The sequence below is a fragment of the Psittacula echo genome, assembly GCF_963264785.1.
Source record: "Psittacula echo genome assembly, chromosome: 2".
Classification (NCBI taxonomy): Eukaryota; Metazoa; Chordata; class Aves; order Psittaciformes; family Psittacidae; genus Psittacula; species Psittacula echo.
In genome coordinates this window covers 57,848,330-57,870,044 of record NC_137737.1, presented here as the reverse complement: position 1 = coordinate 57,870,044, position 21,715 = coordinate 57,848,330, and the positions used below count along the sequence as shown (strand labels likewise).

Sequence of the window (21,715 nt, the reverse complement as noted above, 5' to 3'; positions counted from 1 at the left end):
CTGGTGCGTTCCAGTCCAGGATGGAGCCAGAGTATCAAATGACACAAGAATTTATCTGTGAAATTCTATATCTGAGAAATTAAACTGATTCAATTTGCATAGCCTGGTGGGAGCCTTACTTCTAAAAGTGGGTTAATGTCTGGAGCCTCAGGTATTCACTCTGCATCTCATTTCCAGTTCTTTCTGGTCAAGAATCCAGCATTATGCAATTTCATTTTGAGTGTAATTCATAGTTCCTGACTTTACCCATTGAAAAACTGGTCTAAAAGAGCCAACTAGTCTGAACTGACCCCCTAAATTGAAATTTATGTAATCTAATCTATACCGTCCAATGAGAGCTATCTAAGATGTATTTAAAACCCATTCTGGACCTGCCTTTGTCTGAACATCAAGTACAGAGAAAGCCTGCATGTTTACCTGAGGCTGGATACCTAACTTTGTGATGACCATGTGCAGATTAGGTGAATCTCACCTATGATAAAACTTTACATGGCTCAGGCAAAGGAAACTGGTATCTGCTAAATCACTGTGTGCCCCAAATAACTTTCTGATGAGCAAGGATTAAGTTACAACCTGTCAACAAAACCTTAGCTAGGGCAACTTCCACCTTGTTTCACATGTCACCATAAACATTTTCAAGAGATAAGAAGCAACACTGCACAGTCAGGGGATGGTCTTAGGGCAGGGAAGTAATCTGTCTTTATGGTGATGAGTTACCCCAATAATCTCGAACAGCATTGTGGATGGACTACCCTTCTTTGGTCATCTAATTTTTTAAAGAATAGATCAGTCTTAATGCTTGCCATTTTTAATGAGATATTTGTTCTCTGATGCCATAGACGTGCCTGGCATGGGTGTAGCATAGCAATTGTCCTTGGGGTACTCAGTGACTGAAAGCAACAGTTGCTGCTAAAAGAAATGAAATACTAAGCTAAGGTTGGTTATAGCTCACAGCCATTAGCTTGCTCTTCAGGGGCTGCCTTGATGGAATGAAGGGTATGAAAAACCTGACATGCTCATCAAGTGCTGCTCGTTAGCGTAGGGGACAAGGTGTGTTGGCTAGGTTTGCTCACATTTTATATGCAAGGTGCCTGTCTCCACTTACTTAGTTACCTTTGCTTTTATCTCTATGAATATGCTTGCAAAAAAACTGAATTGATAAGAATGCTGTATTGTTGCTGCATACATGGTTCACACTCTGTGTGTGCACAGCTCATATGTGTGCAGTCAGCAGAGCTTGAGCTGAGGTATCAGAGCAGGAACCTCTTCCGCTTGAGCTATACGAGCTGTGAGCAGTTGTGAGTTCTCTACTGTGAAGACCAGTTTCAGCAGAAAGATGTGACACTGTTGGCTCATATATTAACTTAGTCCTCTTGAAGTTGGAGAACATCATGTCAATGAGATTATCCCATGTGTGCCCTGATCCAGGCTGGGGAAGAATTAGTTCAGAAATTGTGAACATGGGGCTGCAGGAATGGGCTTAGAAACATTGAAAGGCTCCTCATCACTTCTAACACTGCTGTACCTCAGGAGGGACTTTTCTGACTCATCAACACAGTTTATTGCCATAGCTGTTAACACTCTGTCTTAGTTATGTTGCAATAGGATCATGCACATGTATGTACATTTATACCTCCAGAGGTGAAACTTGATCACCCAAGTGGGACTAGCAATGAAATAATGACCAGTAATTACTGTATCTTAACTTTGTGCTGATAAGCCTGAATCCAGCTTTCTCTTTTTCTTTTCAGATGAAGCTGTTAATTTTGTCAACAAGCCCAAAACAACCCCAGAAATATCAGTCAATTCTTCTGACAACCTTGAGCTGGTGTGTGAGGTGTCCGCTGCGAGTGGAACTGTGGTATGGAAGAAGGATCAAAGGGAGGTGAAGCAGGACCAGAGGACAACAATTGTCTCCCAGGGGACACACCGCAAGCTCATCATCAAGAAGGTGACACAGCAAGACCAAGGGAGCTATACCTGTGAAACGAAGGATGATAGAACAACATTCCAAGTCAAAGTCAGAGGTGAGAAAATGATAGAAATGACAAGGATAAATGAATATTCATTGGGGTAGTATCTTACAATCAGAGGACCATCTCACAACCTCATTGTGATAAAATATTTCAGCTGTAGGACTTGCTTTTTAGACCAATTGTCATATCAACATTTTATACACACACTTTTGCACCCATGACTAGTTGTAACCACAACTAGTTGTAACCACAAAAAAAGATGTGGGCAAGAATGATAACTTTTGCACCTGTCACAATTAGCTGGTGTGTCTGCAGAAAATCTGCAGGATCTCAGTGTAAGGACATAACAGAAGTCCAGGGAAAGAGGTGTTTGAAGAGCTCTGTTTAGATGGAGAATGACTGAATTTGAGTGACTCAAATAGGCAGAAAAAGAGCAATGGTTCCTGCATATGAGGATATGAGAGCTGTTGTGTTCTAATTCACTGGAAGCTTAGAGAGACGTAGGAAGACAAAAAGAGAGAAAATGGAGGAGGATTCAGGCACTGTGTGTTGGTGCTGGAAGTCCTAGGTTCAAACCTGTGCTCAAACAGAGATTTTTAACTTTATCCCAGAATTCCTATACACCTATTCACCTCCTATCAGCAAAATAGAGATGAAGGTGCTTTCTGTTCTTGATGGGCCATCATGATACTACCTGTCAGGACAAGAATAGTGAAATACAGGGAACTTGACTAAGCACTGAGAAGACAACTGCAAAAAAGCTATGTGTGGCTATTGTGGCTTTCTTACAGAGACAGAAGATGTGTTTACAAACAAGGACAAGGTGCAAAAAGAGGTGAAAGCTGCACTATCAGAAAATGCCACGCTGAGCTGTGAGGTGGCCCAGGAGAAGACTGATGTGAAATGGTACAAGGAGGGGAAGCTGATCACCTCCAGCAAGAAGTTTAAGGTGGAGTCGGAGGGCAAATGCCGTCGCCTGGTGGTGGGTCAGCTGGAGAAGAAAGATGCTGGGGAGTACACCTGCGAGGCTGCTGGCCAGAAACTGACCTTCAAGATCAGTGTCACAGGTGGGAGACATGTTGGTTCTCATCACAGAGCAGTCCATGACTTTCGTTTACTACAGAGCAAAATGAATCACTCTCTAGACTCCAGGGCCTGTGTAGCAAATTGAGTAGTGAGGTTGATCAGGCAGCCAGCTTGTGTACATCCACTGTCACACAGATGCCTATGGCTGGATGTCTTCATCTGTGAGGTCAGTCCCACTCAGCAGTCCGTGGTGTTTTCTGATTTCCCAGTAAGGACAATATAGACAAATTTACATATGCTGTTGTGATTTGTAACGATAATGGTAGGGCCATCTCCCAGATGTCTAGGAAAATAGATCTGGAATCATTCTCAAGACGTACCTAGAGTGGGCAAGGCTTACATCTAGGTCTGTGTGGCAGATGAGATTGGGTGCTTATTTGTGTATTGCATTAAGAAACAAAGAGTCAGATATCTTGTGGGGAAGGGAAGAAGCTGAACTCCAGGGCATTGATCCATTTTCCTCAGAAATGGCTGATGTGTTGTCCTCAGGTGGTACAGAGACTGTGTCCTGTCTGAGTGTATCTTAGCTGTGGGTGAGACCATTCCGAAATGACAGAGCTGTGGAAGGTGGCATAGTTTTCATTTGGCTTTGTGCACTTTGGACAGTGTAAACACACCTGTGATTTTCAGATTCCTTCTCCCACTCCACAGAAGCAGAAGATGCATTTGTCAACAAAGACAAACTGAAGAAAGAGGTGAAAGCTGCGCTATCAGAAAATGCCACGCTGAGCTGTGAGGTGGCCCAGGAGAAGACTGATGTGAAATGGTACAAGGAAGGGAAGCTGATCACGTCCAGCAAGAAGTTCAAGGTGGAGTCAGAGGGCAAATTGCGTTGCCTGGTGGTGGGTCAGCTGGAGAAGAAAGATGCTGGGGAGTACACCTGCGAGGCTGCTGGCCAGAAACTGACCTTCAAGATCGATGTCACAGGTGGGAGATGTATTTTGGTTGATATTTCATTGCCATTGTGAACTATGAGCTCACTCCTCTAATAGAGATAACAGGGTTTTATTGAGGGACAAAGTCAATAGAGCAAAAGCAACAGTGCTGAGCACGTGACCGTCGCCAGAGGCACACTGATTAGCACTTGTTACAGGTTACTTTCACTATTGCATTAGCCATATACATATTCATAATTCCCACATATAGGCGGGGAATATTATAACTAGCTCCAGGAGCTTATTATCATAAGTCTCCTCCTCTTGGCATCTGAGCACTGCTCTCTGGTAATTGTGGGCAAGGGTCTTGAGGATGAAGTAAGCAGTCTTCCTCATGCAGGCAGGGGTCTTCAAGATGAAGCAAGCAGTCTTCCTCATGGTGTACTTTTCACCTTTGGCACACTTGGATGCCCCAGTAATCACAAAACTAGCTGAAACCAGCCATATCCATAATTTTTCTGATAGCTGGCAAGGATTCACAACAGTGTGACCTTCCTGCAAAATTTATTGCAGGATGGGCAGACAAGGAGTATCGCAAGTTAGCAGATGCTCAGGAGGCACAGTCTCTAAACTAACTGATAAGTAGAAGGATGGTGTGAAATAATTTACTCGTGTTTAGTGGATCCACTAAATTCCACAGACTTACAACATAAACATTGTTCTTTATCTTTGACCTAAGTTAAGCTAAAAGTACTTTAACTATGTTTTCCAGGCACTAGCTTTCCTCATATCAAGCCCCCCTCCTTTTCTTTTAGCTTCACGAATTCTTTTGCTATGTGACTCTGTTTTGCTCAAGAGTTGTGGCCATTTTCAACTTGTCTAATCTTGTGTCTTTAGCAAGCTTTGCAAACTCATACAGTTATATCCACATAGCAACACCTATGATTTGCGAAAGCCAATACATTTATGGGTTTATCACACCTTTTCTTTGTTTCTGGGTGTTTCTGCTTTTTTTCCCTGTCAAATTATTAGAAATGCTGTTAAAGTTCTTTCTGATGTTGCCCTAATCTACCCTTTCAGTGAGGTTGTGTAGGACTGAGCAGAGGCTACATACAGAAATTCTGTTATCAGCTCCTCAACTCTCTGTTCACCTCCTTAGGCTCAGATAGTGAATGAAGATTTTTCATTAGAGGTCACTGTGTTACAGAACCTCTTCCAATCTGATTATCACTATTGGTATTCCTCCTCTTGTTATTCTTCCTTGAAAGTCATTGTATTCTTCCCTTTTTGTTTCATCTTTTCTCTACACAATGTCCTACTTCCCAAAACAGAGAATTGCTTCAATTATTCCAGTCTGGCTGTGCAAACACAGGTGTGAGCACAGCCTCATAACTCCATGCAGCATGAAAATTTTGCGCATGATGAACAGAAATGCATACAGATCTGTGCAATTTGAACTATAATTTCTATTTAACAACATTTCCCCCAGATTTTCCTCTACCTTTTTTTCTTATCTGTCCTTGGATACCCAGTTGTGGTTTGTAAGGCTAAGAGTAGTGGTGAAAATACTTGTCTACCAAGTGCTACTTAAACAGTATTGTTTACAAGACCCCTAATTTATTGTGGCTGCATTGAGAATGTTTTGGAGTTGATACTAGTGTATAATCCTTGAAATTTGGCATCAGCTGCACCACACATATCTGCAATCTGCTGAACCAAAGGTGATGACTGTTCATTGCAATTTCTGCACCTGTAATTACCATTCAGAAGTCCAGGAGTGTTTATTTGTATTTGCATTTCCCCATGATTAAAAACATGACTTAGAGTCTGAGAATTTAATATTGAGGTTGTTCTTTCACTCTAACCACACTAGAGATTTCTTTGGTCTCAGTTTGTTTTGCAAGAGGTTCAGTAAATGTTAGCTCAGGCTCCAGGCAGCCATGGACGCGTTTGGTACATTCTGAGTGATCATTTCTGAACTGGATAATAGGAAAGGGTTTGATTTTGTTTTGTTTTATTCATATTCGTAACACTTCACTGTCTTTGCAGCCAAATACCTCTCTGTTAGCATTACAGATCAGAATAGGGAATCTATTTTCTCCTCTGCTTTCTTACAGCATGCAACACACAATGCTGACAAAGGTCTGGCATTTTATCAGCTATGTAGAAGAGCGACTGTGTTGGGAGTCTATTGACTTTCCTGTGTGCAGCCTTGCTCCAGACCTGAAGCCCTTGCTTCAGGGCATAGCTCAAGTGCTGTTCCCTTGTAAAAGCTATACTGCTCTCCCACTGTCTTGGGGCATTCTCCTCCTTCCATATCCTATGTCAATGTGCAACTGCTGCTATAGCATAAAGCTCTGCTTCTCCCCGTGTCATATATTGTAAGCCATCAGATGTTATGCATCCCAGCTCTGAGTGGTATACATAGGGTGTCTCTTTGTCATGAATTGTGGCACCGGGAACTGCCAGTTTCAGTGAAAGATGGATTATGGTAAGGATACATTTGAGAGGCATCTTTCAGAGAAAATGTACCATGGGCTTATACCATTTTTTTTCTCTTAATGCCAAGCTCATGCTCAGGGGCTGAAATCAGTTCATACATTACTGCAGAGGTGTAGTCAAAAAAACATAGAAATTTGTGCTTTTACACTAAATTCCTCTACCTGAGGGCTATTCTTAGCTATCTGCCTCGGAAACCAAACGTTTTCAGTTCTTTTTCAAAACAGATGACTTCATGACTGAGCAGGGTAATGTAACACCTTCCCCTCTGTTGTAAGTGGAGAGTGCTTGCCTAGCTACCGTTGCTGTATTTCTCATGTGTACAACTGTAACATGACATGCAAGTCCTGCACTCACTGGAAAATGATCTGGTGTGAAAGGCGGGAGGGATTATGAGTACTCTGAGTGTGTGGCTCTTTTGCTGCAGAAATCCTTATCTTACCAGATTATCCCAAAGTGCACTGGCTTTCTGGGTCTTAATTTATTCTGTTACCATTGCACTCAGAAAGTTTTCAGGGTTCCTGTACTCCAGGGCTCCACTAGTAGCACAAAACCTTCCATATATAAAGAAGGTTAGATGCTCAGTGTTTAATACTAGAATGCGGCCATAGATTTTTTTGCTTAATACAAAAAGAACCTGTTGCTGCACATCTTGGGACAGGGCTAGACGTGTAGCCAAGAGCTGATCCTGAAATCTTGTTATTTTAAGATCCATGGTATGCAGTGAAATTCTGATTTGAAATTGGCAAAAGCTCTGTGTCCTGAAAATGGCTTTCCTCAATTTCAATGTAACTTCACTAACCAGTTTCAACAGAAGCTGGAAATGTCATCCACACTGACAGCTTGTTTAACTTTAAAATAAGTTTATAGGACAAATTACTGGCTAGTGTAAGTCACTTTATAAGCTTATTGAAAGTTTTAGTCATATTTCCTATCCCTAAAAAAAATGCAGAGGACAAGTAAGCAACCCATATGGCATATTCCTGCCCTGCTAACATGAAATTTTAAATACAGCCCCCATTGAAACAGACTAGTTTAACTTGTTTAGTGCATTCTGCGTATTTAGTGTCCAAGCTGTAGATGGAAGTTAAAATGTTTATATTTTTGCAACCAGTTTTGAATACAAGCCGTGGTGTGTCCTCAAGCCCTTTTACGTACCAAAATGCTGCTTAATCTGCAATGGGCTGATATGGCCTTTGAGGAATTTTGCACCACCCAGCACAGGCCATGTACACTACCTTGTTAATGACACCTTAATGACGACGATCTCTCCTCACACCCCTTCTACAGCCAATATAAACAGAGAAGCTCAAATTTAAAGCGTATAAATTGTGTTCCTGCTTTGGCTTGCTCCCTGCAGGACATCTCTGCATAGACTGTGTTTTATTGATGGCAAGCCTATGATGTGGCTCCCAGGGCTGCATGTAGTGCCATGATCAGTAGTGTAGGAACCTGACCTGGACTTACCCCTGCTCCTTACCCTCCCAGGCAGCTGCTGCCAGGGTACAGACATAACAGAGATGGTATGCAGAGCAGAAAGTCATCAAGGAGTGAAGTATGGCATTAGGAAGCTGCAGAGAGTGACTGTGAGGAGGAAAGCTGTAGCACAGGTTATGGAAGGAGTTCACCATGACTATCAGGGAGAACAAAGAGCCTCCCAGGTCATGTTAACCAGGTAACCCAGATGTCTGAAGCTGAATGTAAGAATTATCTTTCTTTATTGCGTTGCAACTGGATGGCAATGGAAATCCCATACACTTGCTAGTCAGTTTATCTTTGGAATTTGTGATTTTTTGTTGCACTGAAATCGTGTACTTCAATGATCAAATGCAATACCAAATCAGCATAGGGCACTTATGCTAAGTCCTGGATGCTTGTTGCTATGTGATATCTATCATGTAGGCATACCAGAAATACTTTATATTTCCTGTGCAGTAAATCAGTGGAAAAAAATATGGCAGACGATTTATTTAGAGTCTGTTTGTCCTCCCACATGTCAAATGAGCACTGATATAAAAGCTAACAGTGCTCATGCCAGTTGTTGGCAAAAGGAAAACCATTACAGTAATTGCTAAAAGATGCAATTTATCAGTCTTACTTAGCAAGGTGACAATTGAATCTTTTCAATGCATATGCTTAACTAAATACTAAATACACGATATCCTTTTGATGCCAACTCTACTGGTTGAAATGGAAGTTCTAAGTGGTACTGTGGAAGAAAATGATTTTTAATACTTCATTCTTGTCGCTTATGTTCAGCATTAAGAGAAGATGCCCTATGGCCAGTTTTCTGAAAAATCAGGTTTCTGAGGAAATAAAAGTATACTTCAAATTTTATATGCACATCTTATGTACAATGTAGCCCAAGTATTGCTCCATATTATCTTTGTTATATTTGGGGAATTGAATTAGAAGATATTTTCTGAACAACACCCAGTCTTGATCTAAAACAGCAGATGTAACTTCCTGTAAATGTGATAGTGAAGATGGCAACTCATGATATATTTGACTACTTCTAAATGTGGGGTGTAGAAATATCATAAAAACATGAGGGTTTTTTGTCTTTGTTTTCACTATAAGAAATATGAAAAAGAGGTGCTCAAGCTGTTCATGAAGACTAGTCAGAGAGGTATGATAACTATATAGACTGACTATGTTTTGAGGGTGCATTGTTCTATGTGATAAAAAAAACTGTAAGGCAATGTTACTTACAAGAACCCTGACACAAAATACATGTAATAGCTTCTTGTTGCAAGCCATTTTTATCTTAGGTATTTTTTCCCTGATGCTTCCATATTTCAGAAGCAGAAGATGCATTTGTCAACAAGGACAAACTGAAGAAAGAGGTGAAAGCTGCGCTATCAGAAAATGCCACGCTGAGCTGTGAGGTGGCCCAGGAGAAGACTGATGTGAAATGGTACAAGGAAGGGAAGCTGATCACCTCCAGCAAGAAGTTCAAGGTGGAGTCGGAGGGCAAATGTCGTCGCCTGGTGGTGGGTCAGCTGGAGAAGAAAGATGCTGGGGAGTACACCTGTGAGGCTGCTGGCCAGAAACTGACCTTCAAGATCAGTGTCACAGGTGAGAGAACATGTTGGTTCTCATCACAGAGCAGTCCATGACTTTCATTTACAACAGGTGAAACTGAATCCCTGTCTGGGCTCCAGGGACTGTGCAGCCTGGAGGTTAAGTAGTGAGGTTGATCAGGCAGCCAGCTTGCATGCATCCACTGTCACACAGATGCCTACAGCTAGATGTCTTCATGCACCCAGCAGTCCTTGTTGTTTTCTGATTTCCCAGTAAAGGCAATATAAACAAATCTACATATGCTGTTGTGATTTATAAGATAATGGTAGGGCCATCTCCCAGATGTCTAGGAAAATAGATCTGGAATCATTCTCAAGAAGTACCTAGAGTGGGCAAGGCTTACATCTAGGTCTGTGTGGCAGATGAGATTGGGTGCTTATTTGAGCATTACATTAAGGAACAAAAAGTCAGATATCTTATGGATGCATGGGGGTGGGTAGAACCTTAACTCCTGGGGCATTGGTTCATTTTCCTCAGAAATTCTGATGCACAGCCCTAGACTGTAGAGAGAACTGTGTCCTGTCTGAGTGTATCTTAGCTGTGGGTAAGACCATTCCAAAATGACAGAGCTGTTGGAAGGTATTGTAATCAGGATTTTGCATTTGACTGTGAGTGTTTTGAACAGCCTGAACAAGCCTGTGATTTTCAAATTCCTTCTCCCTCCTCACAGAAGCAGAAGATGCGTTTATCAACAAAGACAAACTGAAGAAAGAGGTGAAAGCTGCGCTATCAGAAAATGCCACGCTGAGCTGCGAGGTAGCCCAGGAGAGGACTGATGTGAAATGGTACAAGGAGGGTAAATTGATCACCTCCAGCAAGAAGTTTAAGGTGGAGTCGGAGGGCAAATTGCGTCGCCTGGTGGTGGGTCAGCTGGAGAAGAAAGATGCTGGGGAGTACACCTGCGAGGCTGCTGGCCAGAAACTGACCTTCAAGATCGATGTCACAGGTGGGAGAAGATTGTCTGGCCTGGCCTTGTTATTTCTAGAATAATTAGGAAAAAAAAAATTATTATGTATCTTCTACATAAAGCAATATAAAATATTTAAGACAGGAGGTTCCATCCTGGATAAACTTAAGAGACGATGCATCTCTGAAAGAACAGGACCTTGAAAAGGAAAGTGTTGATTGCACTTCTCAATCCCCATATGCTGGTGCAGCATGAACAAGTCTGCAGCGCAGCTGATTTTCAGTGAATTTCAGAGCAGGGCAGGGGCACAGTGGAGAGCAGTAGGGTGTCAGTCCAGTGCTTGCACTCACCAAAATAATACACAAAAAAAAACTTTGAAAACCAACCACCACCACTCCCCCTCTTCTCTCCCCCCCAAAAGCACTCACCAAAATAGTTTTAATGTTTTTCCAATAGCTTTATATGTACTATTACCTGTAAGTCAAGGTAAGAGGATTGGGCAACATCGTATTTTTAAGGAACTCTGATTTTCTCTCTCTTTTCAGAGCCAGAAGTTGTATTTACAAACAAAGAGAAGGTGCAGAAAGAGGTGAAAGCTGCACTATCAGAAAATGCCACGCTGAGCTGTGAGGTGGCCCAGGAGAAGACTGATGTGAAATGGTACAAGGAAGGGAAGCTGATCACATCCAGCAAGAAGTTCAAGGTGGAGTCGGAGGGCAAATTGCGTCGCCTGGTGGTGGGTCAGCTGGAGAAGAAAGATGCTGGGGAGTACACCTGTGAGGCTGCTGGCCAGAAACTGACCTTCAAGATCGATGTCACAGGTAAGAGGAGATTCTTTGGCCCATCATTCCCATTTCTAGGTTATTTAGAAAAATTAGTATTATTTCATGAGGTTTTTTCCTTTTACTCTTCATATTTTTGGAGACCATCATTGGTTGGCCTAGCTATAATGTGGAAATCAGTCAAATAGTTGCAAATACAGTTCTCTTTATATGTATGTATGCATGTGTGTATGTCAAACTTTATAAAACAAACATGGAGCTGCATTCTTGGGAGCTACCCATCACTGTAGGAAAAGGGCTATGAAAAAGGACTCACTGATTGCACATCTCTATCCTCACATGTTGGTGCAATGAGAACAAATCTGCACTGCAGCTGATTCTCAGTGCATTTTAGAGCAGGGTTATGGTGGAGAAAAGTTAGGTATCTGCTCAATATCTGTACTCTCTCTCTTTGTCTTGGCCTGAGGGAAAGATGTGGCAATAAGGCTTGATACATGTTAAGTTCTTTAAGGTGTCAGGAAAATGGCAATTAGAGAAGGAATTTGTTGTGGAAACTCATTCCAGATGCATAACCTTACTGGGGCTGTAGAGTGGTAGAATGGATTCAGCTTTCTAATTCCCTCTCTACCTCCTGAACCTCTTTCAAGTTGGATGACTAATGTGTCTTCTGGAGAACAAAAGGAATTTCAACATTTGGATGTAACATGAGCTGAGCTTTTCTCAAGGTCACAGTAAGGAGTATTAACATAGTTCTGAACATGTCAGTCCTGGTCTAGCACCCTTCTCACTTAACAAAATGACCTAAGAGAAAACAGAGGCAGCTATTGAGAACCAAAGAAGCCAACGATACAGTTCTGTGAGACAGCATAGGACAGCTCTTGCCTCTAAAAATACGTTACACTACATTTAACTTCAACCAAAACTTTTCGTGTCTTGACTGGATCCTCCCATACAATGCTCTTATGAACCATCCAGGTGATCTTCTAGCTTACTGATGTTTATGTACTAATCTTTGTGTGATTCATGACAAAGCAACAAGAAGCTTTAAAAAAAACCAATCAATCAGTCAAATGAACAAAAAACCACTGAAACTCCAGCACAAAATGGTTTGCATGTTCTTCCAGTAGCTTTGGATGTTTACTGTCAAATCACAGGGTTGATTTCCAGTGTTACCTGTAAGCCACAATAAGGGGATTAGGCAACATCATATCTTGGAGACACTGATTTTCTTTCTCTTTTCAGAGCCAGAAGTTGTATTTACAAACAAAGAGAAGGTGCAGAAAGAGGTGAAAGCTGCGCTATCAGAAAATGCCACGCTGAGCTGTGAGGTGGCCCAGGAGAAGACTGATGTGAAATGGTACAAGGAGGGGAAGCTGATCACGTCCAGCAAGAAGTTCAAGGTGGAGTCGGAGGGCAAATGTCGTCGCCTGGTGGTGGGTCAGCTGGAGAAGAAAGATGCTGGGGAGTACACCTGCGAGGCTGCTGGCCAGAAACTGACCTTCAAGATTGATGTCACAGGTGGGACATACTTTGTCTGAATTACAGAAGAGGATTATAGAGTAATAACTATTACACATGACACATTTGGAATAATTAGGGCCTTGTTTCTGCCTGTAGAGCTGAGACATCATCTGATTTTCTGTACCTTATTGCCTGGATTTCTAGAAATTGGAATATTTGGCTTTAGCATGACACAAAGGCCTATCTCATTCTCTGTTTATAATAATAGTCACAGATATAAATATAATAGAAATCATAATCAACACATTATTCATATTTCTCCAATTTCTGGGATCCCAAAGGGTTGTTCTTGTGCACTGAACTTCTTAAAAGGAAACAGCCATTCAAAAGTCCTTTTCCTGTTAGACTGCTGATCCATTTCTTAAAACTGAGAGGCTGGAATATGTTTTGTCATTTGCAGTTTTGGCAGCAGCATGCCTTGAGATGGGTTGAAAACTCAGCACTTTTTATGAATTTGGGCTGTTGTCTGTTTAAAGTATCAGCCTTGTGAGATGCCCTGATATTTCTGCCAGGTGCTAAATATCCCTTTGTCATGACAGATTCTCAGCAATTGTGCTTTGGAACAGTATTCACAAGGTGCCCAAACTGCTTCAAGTGTGTGACACTAAAGGGAGTGTTGATGTTGCAACAGTCCTGGTTACCTTGCCAGCCATGATCCTGAAACCTACCTGAGCACTTGCAGGGAGTCAATATTTCCTTTGTCGTTTTGACAGTCATGTTGTGACAGTGGAAAAGACAACGCAGAATCTCTTCCAGAAGCCAATATTTCTATGTTGATGTCAAGGACCGTTTTGGTTCTTTCCCTTCCTTGGCTCTTCCCTGTTTTCACAGGAGGGTAAATATTGCCCAGTGAAGGCAATTGGTTTTAGCAAGTGGCAATCTAATGATTTCCCAAGCCTGTGTACAGAAATTTGTAAGATTGATCTCATTTTAATTCCTTAGTCATTATTTTCTTCCTTTCTGCATTCAGAGCCCAAACCTGCATTTATAAACCAGGAACAAGTCCAGAAGGAGGTTAATGCTGTCCTGACAGAAAGTGCCACCCTCAGCTGTGAGGTAGCACAGGATGCAACTGAAGTGAAATGGTTCAAGGATGGAAAACTGCTCATTAGTTCCAGGAAATTCAAAATAGAGTCTGTCGGCAAAACCCGGCGCCTTGTCATAGGGCAGCTGGAGAAGAAAGATGCTGGAGAATACATCTGTGAGGCTGCAGGCCAGAAGCTGACTTTCAAGGTGGAACCAACTGGTGAGTATTCACTTTGAGGCTCTAAGAAGAAATCTGTATGGCTTAGAAGAAAGCTGGATATTCCCTACCCAGTGGCCATAGTGCAACCACCATTTTCCTTGGAGCAACACCAGTGAACCCCATCACACATCAATTTGTGCTTTTTAATCTACTGGTTTTGGCTATGGAAATGCTATGTAGGTTTCTGCTTATCTCCTTCATACACCCCATTGCCCAACTTGTTACAGTGGTGGGGAGCTGAAAGTATAAGAAATCTTGAAGAGCAGCAATTGAGATATGAGAAAGGTGACTAAGAAAAGCTCATCTGCTGCTTGCGTGTGCCCCAAAACTGTCTGGTTTTGTGGCCACGTGTTGTACAAGATAGAGAAGAAGCCAAGAGAAAGACAGTAGAGAAAACAGAAAAGAAAACAGGCCATAAGTTCAAGGTTAGCACATTAATATTTCTTTTTAATTTGATCTAAAATCCTAAAAATGGAAGAGGAAAGAGTTATACAGGTCATCTTGCTTCTGAGAAGCAATTTTTTTTTTTTTTGGCAGTAGATAAAATGTATATTTACATTTCCTTTCCTTTGCTTCTTTTCTAAGCAGAAGCTCTTGGTTGCCTGGCAGATCATTTTCTTTCTTCTCCCTCAGCAAATTATTACACTAGCCACAAATATTTAGCCATATTTCCTGGGTTATCACAAATTATGGATGAGCTGGTGTTATGAGTCAGGAAAAGAAAGTAATAGGAAATTGCTGTGTTAATGCTCAAATCCTTAAGTTGTTAATTTTCCCATTTTAATGACTTTCCTAGAACCAGAGGCTAAATTTGAAAATAAGGTTGTCCAGAAAGAGCCTCTCATTGTTCAAGAACATGAAAATATCACACTGACTACTTCAGTAACTCCTGAAACTGCTGCAGTAAGGTGGTTCAAGGATGGAACAGAAATCAAGGCGAACAAGAAATATGAGATCAAGAGTGAGGGCGCATCCAGGACCCTGACAGTGAACCTGGCTGGCAGCACAGACACAGCCATATACACATGTCAGACAAAGAGTGACAAGCAAGAATTCAAAGTACAGGTGAAAGGTAAGCTGAGAGCAGCACACAGCTCATGTCCCAGCCCAACAGCTATGCTTCTCTCATGGTACAGTAGAGGTAAAGTACAAACTCTTTCTAAAACTGTTCCAACCTCAAGGCTTGAGTTGCTGTTGCAGCTGCTGTGGCTGCCCTACCATAGGCCAGCAAAGTTCTTCTGCTCCAAAAGCCCAGTTTTATCCTTTGCTGACCACTCAGGGCGACAAGGAAGCCTATGATGGGTACTTCTCCTGGCATCTGCTCTCCACTCTCATCACACTGCTCTTCCTCCTCCTAACCACAGTAGCTGGGGCATGGCAGAGCCTTAGCTCTTCTCCACTGCTCACCAGCATGACAAAGGTGATGAGGATCTAGAGGGGTGTTGTGTGTGTGAGTTAGTCACAAGGGGGAATTGGACCTGAATTGTATCTTCCTCTTTTTGTGGGATGGTGCACCTGGGATGCTGTCCTTTAGTCAAGGCTAATGCTATAAACTGACAAGAATAGTGAAGTACAGCTGATCCATGTGTGGGGATGACAGTGGTGACGTTCCAGAGCAAAGTCCTGCTTTCTTCTCTTCAGACACACTGGATATGTCAGCAATTGAGATGCATTCCCTCAGCTCCTATTGGAGTCATTGCAGAAACATAGTTTCTAGTAGGTCATGATCTCTTAAAGTGTCACTTCAAGAGGAGAGAAATCACACCCTGGATTTCTCTGAGTCCATTGGCTCTGTCTCCAATGATGGAAGAGACAAAGGTGGCTGGGGCTTATGCATCTTTACAGATTTTCAGTCAGGTAAATCAGGCTCTGACATAAAGAACCACATGGTCTCGTCAGGTAAAAGATTAGAAAGGCAATACCTAATCATGTTTTCAGACACTGTGCTTGCTTTACATAATTATAGTTATATTAAAATACCATGCTAAAGGAAACTTCCTAAATTTAAACCTTTCTGGTTTGTTTCTGCCTACCCTGATCCCCAAAAGTCTTCTGGGGTTGTGTATTTTTTTTTAAGGTGTCTGGAACTAGTTTCTTAGAGTACATTTATTATCTTTTTCCTTTCTCCTCATTTTTCCTCCTTCGGGATCTCAGAAATCCCAGTGAAGTTTGTCAAAAAGCTTGAAGCTGTTAATGCAGAGATTGGAGGCAGCGTCACTTTGACCTGTGATGTGAGTCATGCCAAAGGGAGGGTGATGTGGCGCAGGAACAAAGCAGAGATCAAGCCCAGCAAGCGTTTCCAGATTCATGAGGAGGGGGTCAAGCGAACCCTGACAATAACAGGGATCCGGGCTGAGGATGAGGGAGAATACTCCTGCGAGTCCAGAGACGACAAAAGCACCATTACCATCACCCCCAAAGGTATGTCTCCGATGGTGACAATGTAGAGGGGTCCTTGGGTTTTGTCCTCACCTATTGCAACTCCATAAAGCTGAGGTATTTTCAGTGTTTGTGCTGTCTGCTGTGTTAACAGCAAAATACAAAAAATACAAAAAGAAAAACAGTGTCAGTGACTCTCTACTTGTGAAGAACATAATAATTTTGAGACATTGAGCTCAGGTCTCCTAATATGTAGGTAAATTGACCTTCATATTGCATTTGAGGCTGGAATTAAGTATCCCAAATTTAAGTTGTGATTTTATCCCCTGTTTGTTTGCCTCTCTTTTCTGGCATCTTCAGACACAAAAGTTAGACATGGGAAACATGATGATCCATTATTATGATCACTCACTCTAAATAAGAAAAATTGATGCTTCCAGTAAAATTGTCAAAGCTTTTTGCTCTGTGAAGGTGTTTATGCCATGTCTCCTAAATGTTTTATTCCTATCCATCAGCTCCCAGAGTGGTGAAATTTGTTACCAGTCTCATTAGTGTGGTCTCTGAGGAAGGAAAAGAGGCTGTGTTCAAGTGCACTGTCTCTCCCAGTGATGCCGTGGTCACTTGGCTCAGGAATGGTGTCAAGATTGAAGCCAGCAAGAAGTATGTGATTTCACATAAGGACACTAACCACAGCCTCACCATCACTGATCTGACACTGGAAGATGCAGCTGAAATCTCTGCTAATGCTGAGGGTGTAAAAAGCACAGCCAATCTCAGAGTCCGAGGTAAGAGGTGATCATGCCCCTCTCACTGGTGCTACAACCCCTCTTTTCATGTAGACTTCCTTCTGATTATGCTGGTAGGGAAATTCTGCTTTTACATCATGAAATAGGGAAGCCCAGAATGCATTTGGACTGGAGATATATGAGCCACTATTTAAATTTTCTCTGAAAGCCTTTTTCTGGATCCTCTGCATTCTTATTAATATTTCTTTTCCTTTGGCAGAGGCCCCAATCTCATTCAAGAAGAAACTGGAGCCCAAAACAGTTGAAGAAAAGGACATAGTGACCTTGGAGATAGAGCTGACCAAGCCTGCAGAGGTGAAATGGATGAGGAACAACATCGTATTGAAGCCCAGTGAAAAAATAGAGATCAAAGCTGAGGGGACAAAACATATCTTGTTAGTTAAGGACATCTCCTTTGAAGACCGGGGCTTCTACTGCTGTGAGAGTCCTGATGACAAGACCCAAGCCAAGATCAATGTGGAAAGTAAGTTGAATGATCTCCAGTTCTATAAATACCCTGGATAGGGTTTGGAGGTGGATGCTGGTCTCTTCTATTTTCATAATGACTGCTGCCCAACCCACTTGCTATGAGGAGAGAGGGACACAACCATGGGCTTGGCCACAAGTCAAATGACTGAGAGGAGGTGAAAGCAAGAGCAGGAAACAGAGCATGGCTGTGTGGTTCCTATTGCCTCCGTCTCATCCCATCAGCTCTCAGTCATGCTGATGATCTCAGTCAAGCTTCTTAGCTGATTCTTCTCTTTGCTCTGAAATTTCTCACATTGTTCTTTCTTTTGTATGTCTTTTAGCAAACCATTCGCTATTCAGCCACCCATTGCCCTAATTCTGCTAAACCACCTCTTTCAGAATATCTCGTTATAGTCAGTCAGGGGTTAAAAACCTACAAGAACAAATCTTCTACTTGAGAGTGCTGCCCTTTCAAGTAAGCTAATGGTGTCTCAGCTGTAGCCCTCTACTTCTGTCCTTTTTCCAGCATCCTTTTGTCATGATTGTCATAGGATAGATGAAGATAGGATTAAAGCACTTGAGGACTATCTAATTTTGTGTGTAAAGCCCCTGCCACAAATTGGTACTGTGTAGGTCATACATAATAGTTAAGGAGGACTTGATAACAGATTTCAGGTAAACTGAAGCCTGTTATAAAGTGGAAGGGAACAATCTGTTCTCCATGTGGAAATAATGATGGGAAATAATGGACTTCAATCACAAGAAAGATCCAGGTTATACAATGAAAGAGGTTTTAATAGTTGAATGATTTAATAGGTTGTCTGAAGAGGTTTTGGAGCCTTCATCATGTGTTAAAGAAAATGTTAGTGAAATATCTGTTGTGATGGTGTGAAGAGCTGTGTGTGTCCTAGAATGGGACAGAAGAGCTAGATGATTTTTCTAGGTCTTTCCAGCATGATAATCTTGTGGTCTTCTGATGGAATCAAAGAAATCAGAAATTAATGACAGACTGTCTCATACAGAGCAGGGTTTGTCAAATCACATTCATGCACTGCTAAGACAGTTTAATCTTCAAAATCTTCCTGGCTGACAGTTGTCAAAAAACCATGGGTTTAGTATTCATACAGGGATCCATAACACACAGGGCAGTTATCACTTCTGTTGGTGGTTACACATCTTTATTTCCAAACTGAATGGCTCTATCAAAAACCAAACAATAGCTGTGACTAGTAGCTGGTAGATTAGTGTTGGATTCATGAAGCCTTAATCTAGCTCATTACTTTCAGCTCCTTTTGTAGCTAACAGAAAGAAGAAACCCCCGGAGAGTGTTTAATGATTTGAATTATCTTCTGGAGTGTCTAAGATTCAAGGAACGTTGCATGACTATGATCCTGATTTACAGCTAGATTCAGGTTTACTGAGTCAGTTAAATCAGGTGAAGAAGATCAGCAGAAGATAGAAATATAGCCTTTCCGCAGTAACAATGTGTTGGAAGAATGCAGTGCAGTTTGCTGCTCTATCCTCTTTCAAACATTGCATCCCAAGGCATTTTGTTCAGACTTTGGGTGATACTAATTTTCCTTCCAGCAAGATGTTTCAGCAATTAGTTATAATCCAGTTACACCTGGTTTTAAGCACTGACTGTTTCTACAGCCAAGTGGTAGAAACAAAAATGATGGAACAGTGTTTATATAGGAAGTAATTGGGTAGTCCTGATAACTGCCAACAGTGTTTTGTGTAAAGTGAGTTATGCAAGCATAAATGTGTATCTGTTTCTGGTTTATAAACTTCCTATTCTGATGGAGAGAGAGAGAAGATTTTGCTGTGTGCTTCCTAGGTAGCCAGCTGCATTCTCATCGCTTGCTTTTAGTGTCACTCTAAAAAGTAGCTCCTCTGTTGATGAACCGAGATGGTTTCATGCAGTGATGGAAACTCATGGGCCATGATCAAAAATAGGAATCAGCTTGCTGTAGCAGGGAATTCTTTTTGCATATGATTATCCAAGCCTTATTTAAGAGATGCAGCAGGAAAGGGGCCATATACAAGAACCTCACTAGACTTACTGTATTCTGCATCCAAGTCCTCCAACTGAGCTGGCAGTGAGCTCTCACTCTGCTTTACAGGAAAAGCAGGGCTCTAAAAGTAGAAGTCTAAAATTATGCTCCACTTTTTGGCATATAAGCAAATAACCTCTTTTCAGTAGAATGTGTAAGAGCTTACATTGAGGTCAGCAGAAGTTCTTCAAATGCTTACAGTCTGGGGAATTAAGCTACCATTGTTTGATGCTCAGCTTTAGTCTAAGAAGCCTGATTTCAGAGGACCTTTTTTAAAAAAGAAAACCATGAAGCTGGACTGATACTGTTTGGTTTGGGATTGCTTTTGGAGCAAGGTAAATAATGAATAGCTATGTGAAAATCTGTTGATTTACTCCAGTATAAAAGCTGCTTCATCAAAAGATAAGCATTTGTAATGATCTTAAGATGCCAGGAGATCCTGAAAACAACTGAGCTGCTCAAACCAACAACATATCTGGTTGAATATCTGTTTTCAGTTGTGACCAAGAGGAGATGTTTGCGGAAGACTTAAGTCAAGTCAGTCATGGGTAAAGTGATCCTTCCTCTGATTCACCTCTAAGTGTTCAGCAGGGAACAGCATAATTAGGTCAATTAATTATAGTAGAAATTATACTGGGAACATGAGTATGAAATTTCAAATCTCTTGACATAAAATATTGTCTATTAAAGGAAAATTAAAAGAAAAGCTTTACCATCTACTGTTGCTGCCTTATGACAAGATTTTGGAAAAAGTAGTTTGTTTTTTTTCCAATACTATGTACAGGACCAGGTGAGGATAGATCCAGGAGGCCACCTTCTGAGTTAGAAATTGCTATGCTATTAAGGTAATGCTTTTGCAAGTCCCTTTCACAATCTCTTTGGAATAATTTCAGTTTGATCTTTGGTCCATTCTCTGTTTGAGTGGTTGGAGTGTCTACTAACTTAAGGGAAAGGTTAGATGGTAACAGGTCTAAACTGAACACGCTGTGTTTACAGGATAAGGTCACTTGGGGGATAGGAACTGGCCACAAAATCAGATGAGAAATCAGGGGCTGATGCAGCTTCTAACAAGAAAAGCCAGGAGAGCTGCTGTTTAAGTTTGCGAAGCAAAGAATAAGCTGCTGGAAGTGTCCGTACTTCCATCATTTATGTGGTTAAGACATGTTCTTGGTGCAAATTTAAGTGGTTGTGACCTTGGAGAAGACCATGACAGGGGAACCAGTGTGGTTTGCTTGAGAGAGGAATTAAACAGGATCCTGCAAAGGACGTGTGTGTTCCTCCCTAAAGGTGCTATGACGTATAACAGGCAACAGGGGGACACACAAAAAAAAGTAAGAAGATGGCATTGCATGGAGTCTGCTGCCACCCTCCTGGAGATAGCCATAGTGTGCTTTTTTCTATCCAGTTTGCTGATAAGGCCATAGTATATTCACATAGCCTCTGTTGGACCTTTGGAGAAATAGTTTATTCACTGTTGTCACCATGTAGTGTAAGGACAGGTGCCAGTAGGAGATATTTGAGCCTCAGAGAGGCTGTGGTGTCATCAGCTCAGAAGCTGGGTCTAGACCATGACCACAGAACAGAGCCCACAGCCCACTCCTGGTGATGTTTGAATTCAGATCCTGGCTGAATGGAGATTATCTCTGTTACACGTGCACTAGGAAGGTCAAAATAGGAGACTCAGAGAATTATTGTGAATTTATGGGTCTGCAGAGGGTTTTTGGTTGGTTGATTTTTATAATTGTCAACTGAATTTCTTTTAAGGGTGAGAAAAGCTTAAACAATAAATGCATTTTACTGGCTGATGGAATATTAATGTCTTGTAGTAGCAACAGGTAATATTCACTCAAAACAGATGCTGTGAGAGGTCACCACACTTCACACCATGTCATGGGTTAGTTTTTGTTTGGTTTTTTTTTTTTTTTCCTTTTACTAAAAGCTTTTTCTTCTCCCTGCTGTTCCCCTCTCTGCCCTTTTTTATCCTAGTCGAAGAACTGCACAATATTGTGTATTTCTTTATGCTCTGTTAGTGATCATCTTTCTCTTGAATCAT

General features: G+C 41.6%; 1 protein-coding gene across 1 annotated transcript in view; it reads left to right on the top strand.

Annotated features, from left to right (window-relative positions):
• OBSCN (obscurin, cytoskeletal calmodulin and titin-interacting RhoGEF) overlaps nucleotides 1–21,715 on the top strand; it is a gene marked incomplete at both ends in the record, with an annotated part of 174,394 nt that overhangs the window by 20,971 nt on the left and 131,708 nt on the right. The window contains 12 exons of the mRNA XM_080609638.1: nucleotides 1,752–2,027; nucleotides 2,768–3,043; nucleotides 3,714–3,989; nucleotides 9,239–9,514; nucleotides 10,191–10,466; nucleotides 10,973–11,248; nucleotides 12,452–12,727; nucleotides 13,701–13,976; nucleotides 14,773–15,048; nucleotides 16,131–16,397; nucleotides 16,871–17,140; nucleotides 17,361–17,624. Of these exons, the coding sequence (XP_080465764.1) occupies nucleotides 1,752–2,027; nucleotides 2,768–3,043; nucleotides 3,714–3,989; nucleotides 9,239–9,514; nucleotides 10,191–10,466; nucleotides 10,973–11,248; nucleotides 12,452–12,727; nucleotides 13,701–13,976; nucleotides 14,773–15,048; nucleotides 16,131–16,397; nucleotides 16,871–17,140; nucleotides 17,361–17,624 (3,285 nt within the window). The remainder of the gene's footprint in view (nucleotides 1–1,751; nucleotides 2,028–2,767; nucleotides 3,044–3,713; nucleotides 3,990–9,238; nucleotides 9,515–10,190; nucleotides 10,467–10,972; nucleotides 11,249–12,451; nucleotides 12,728–13,700; nucleotides 13,977–14,772; nucleotides 15,049–16,130; nucleotides 16,398–16,870; nucleotides 17,141–17,360; nucleotides 17,625–21,715) is intronic.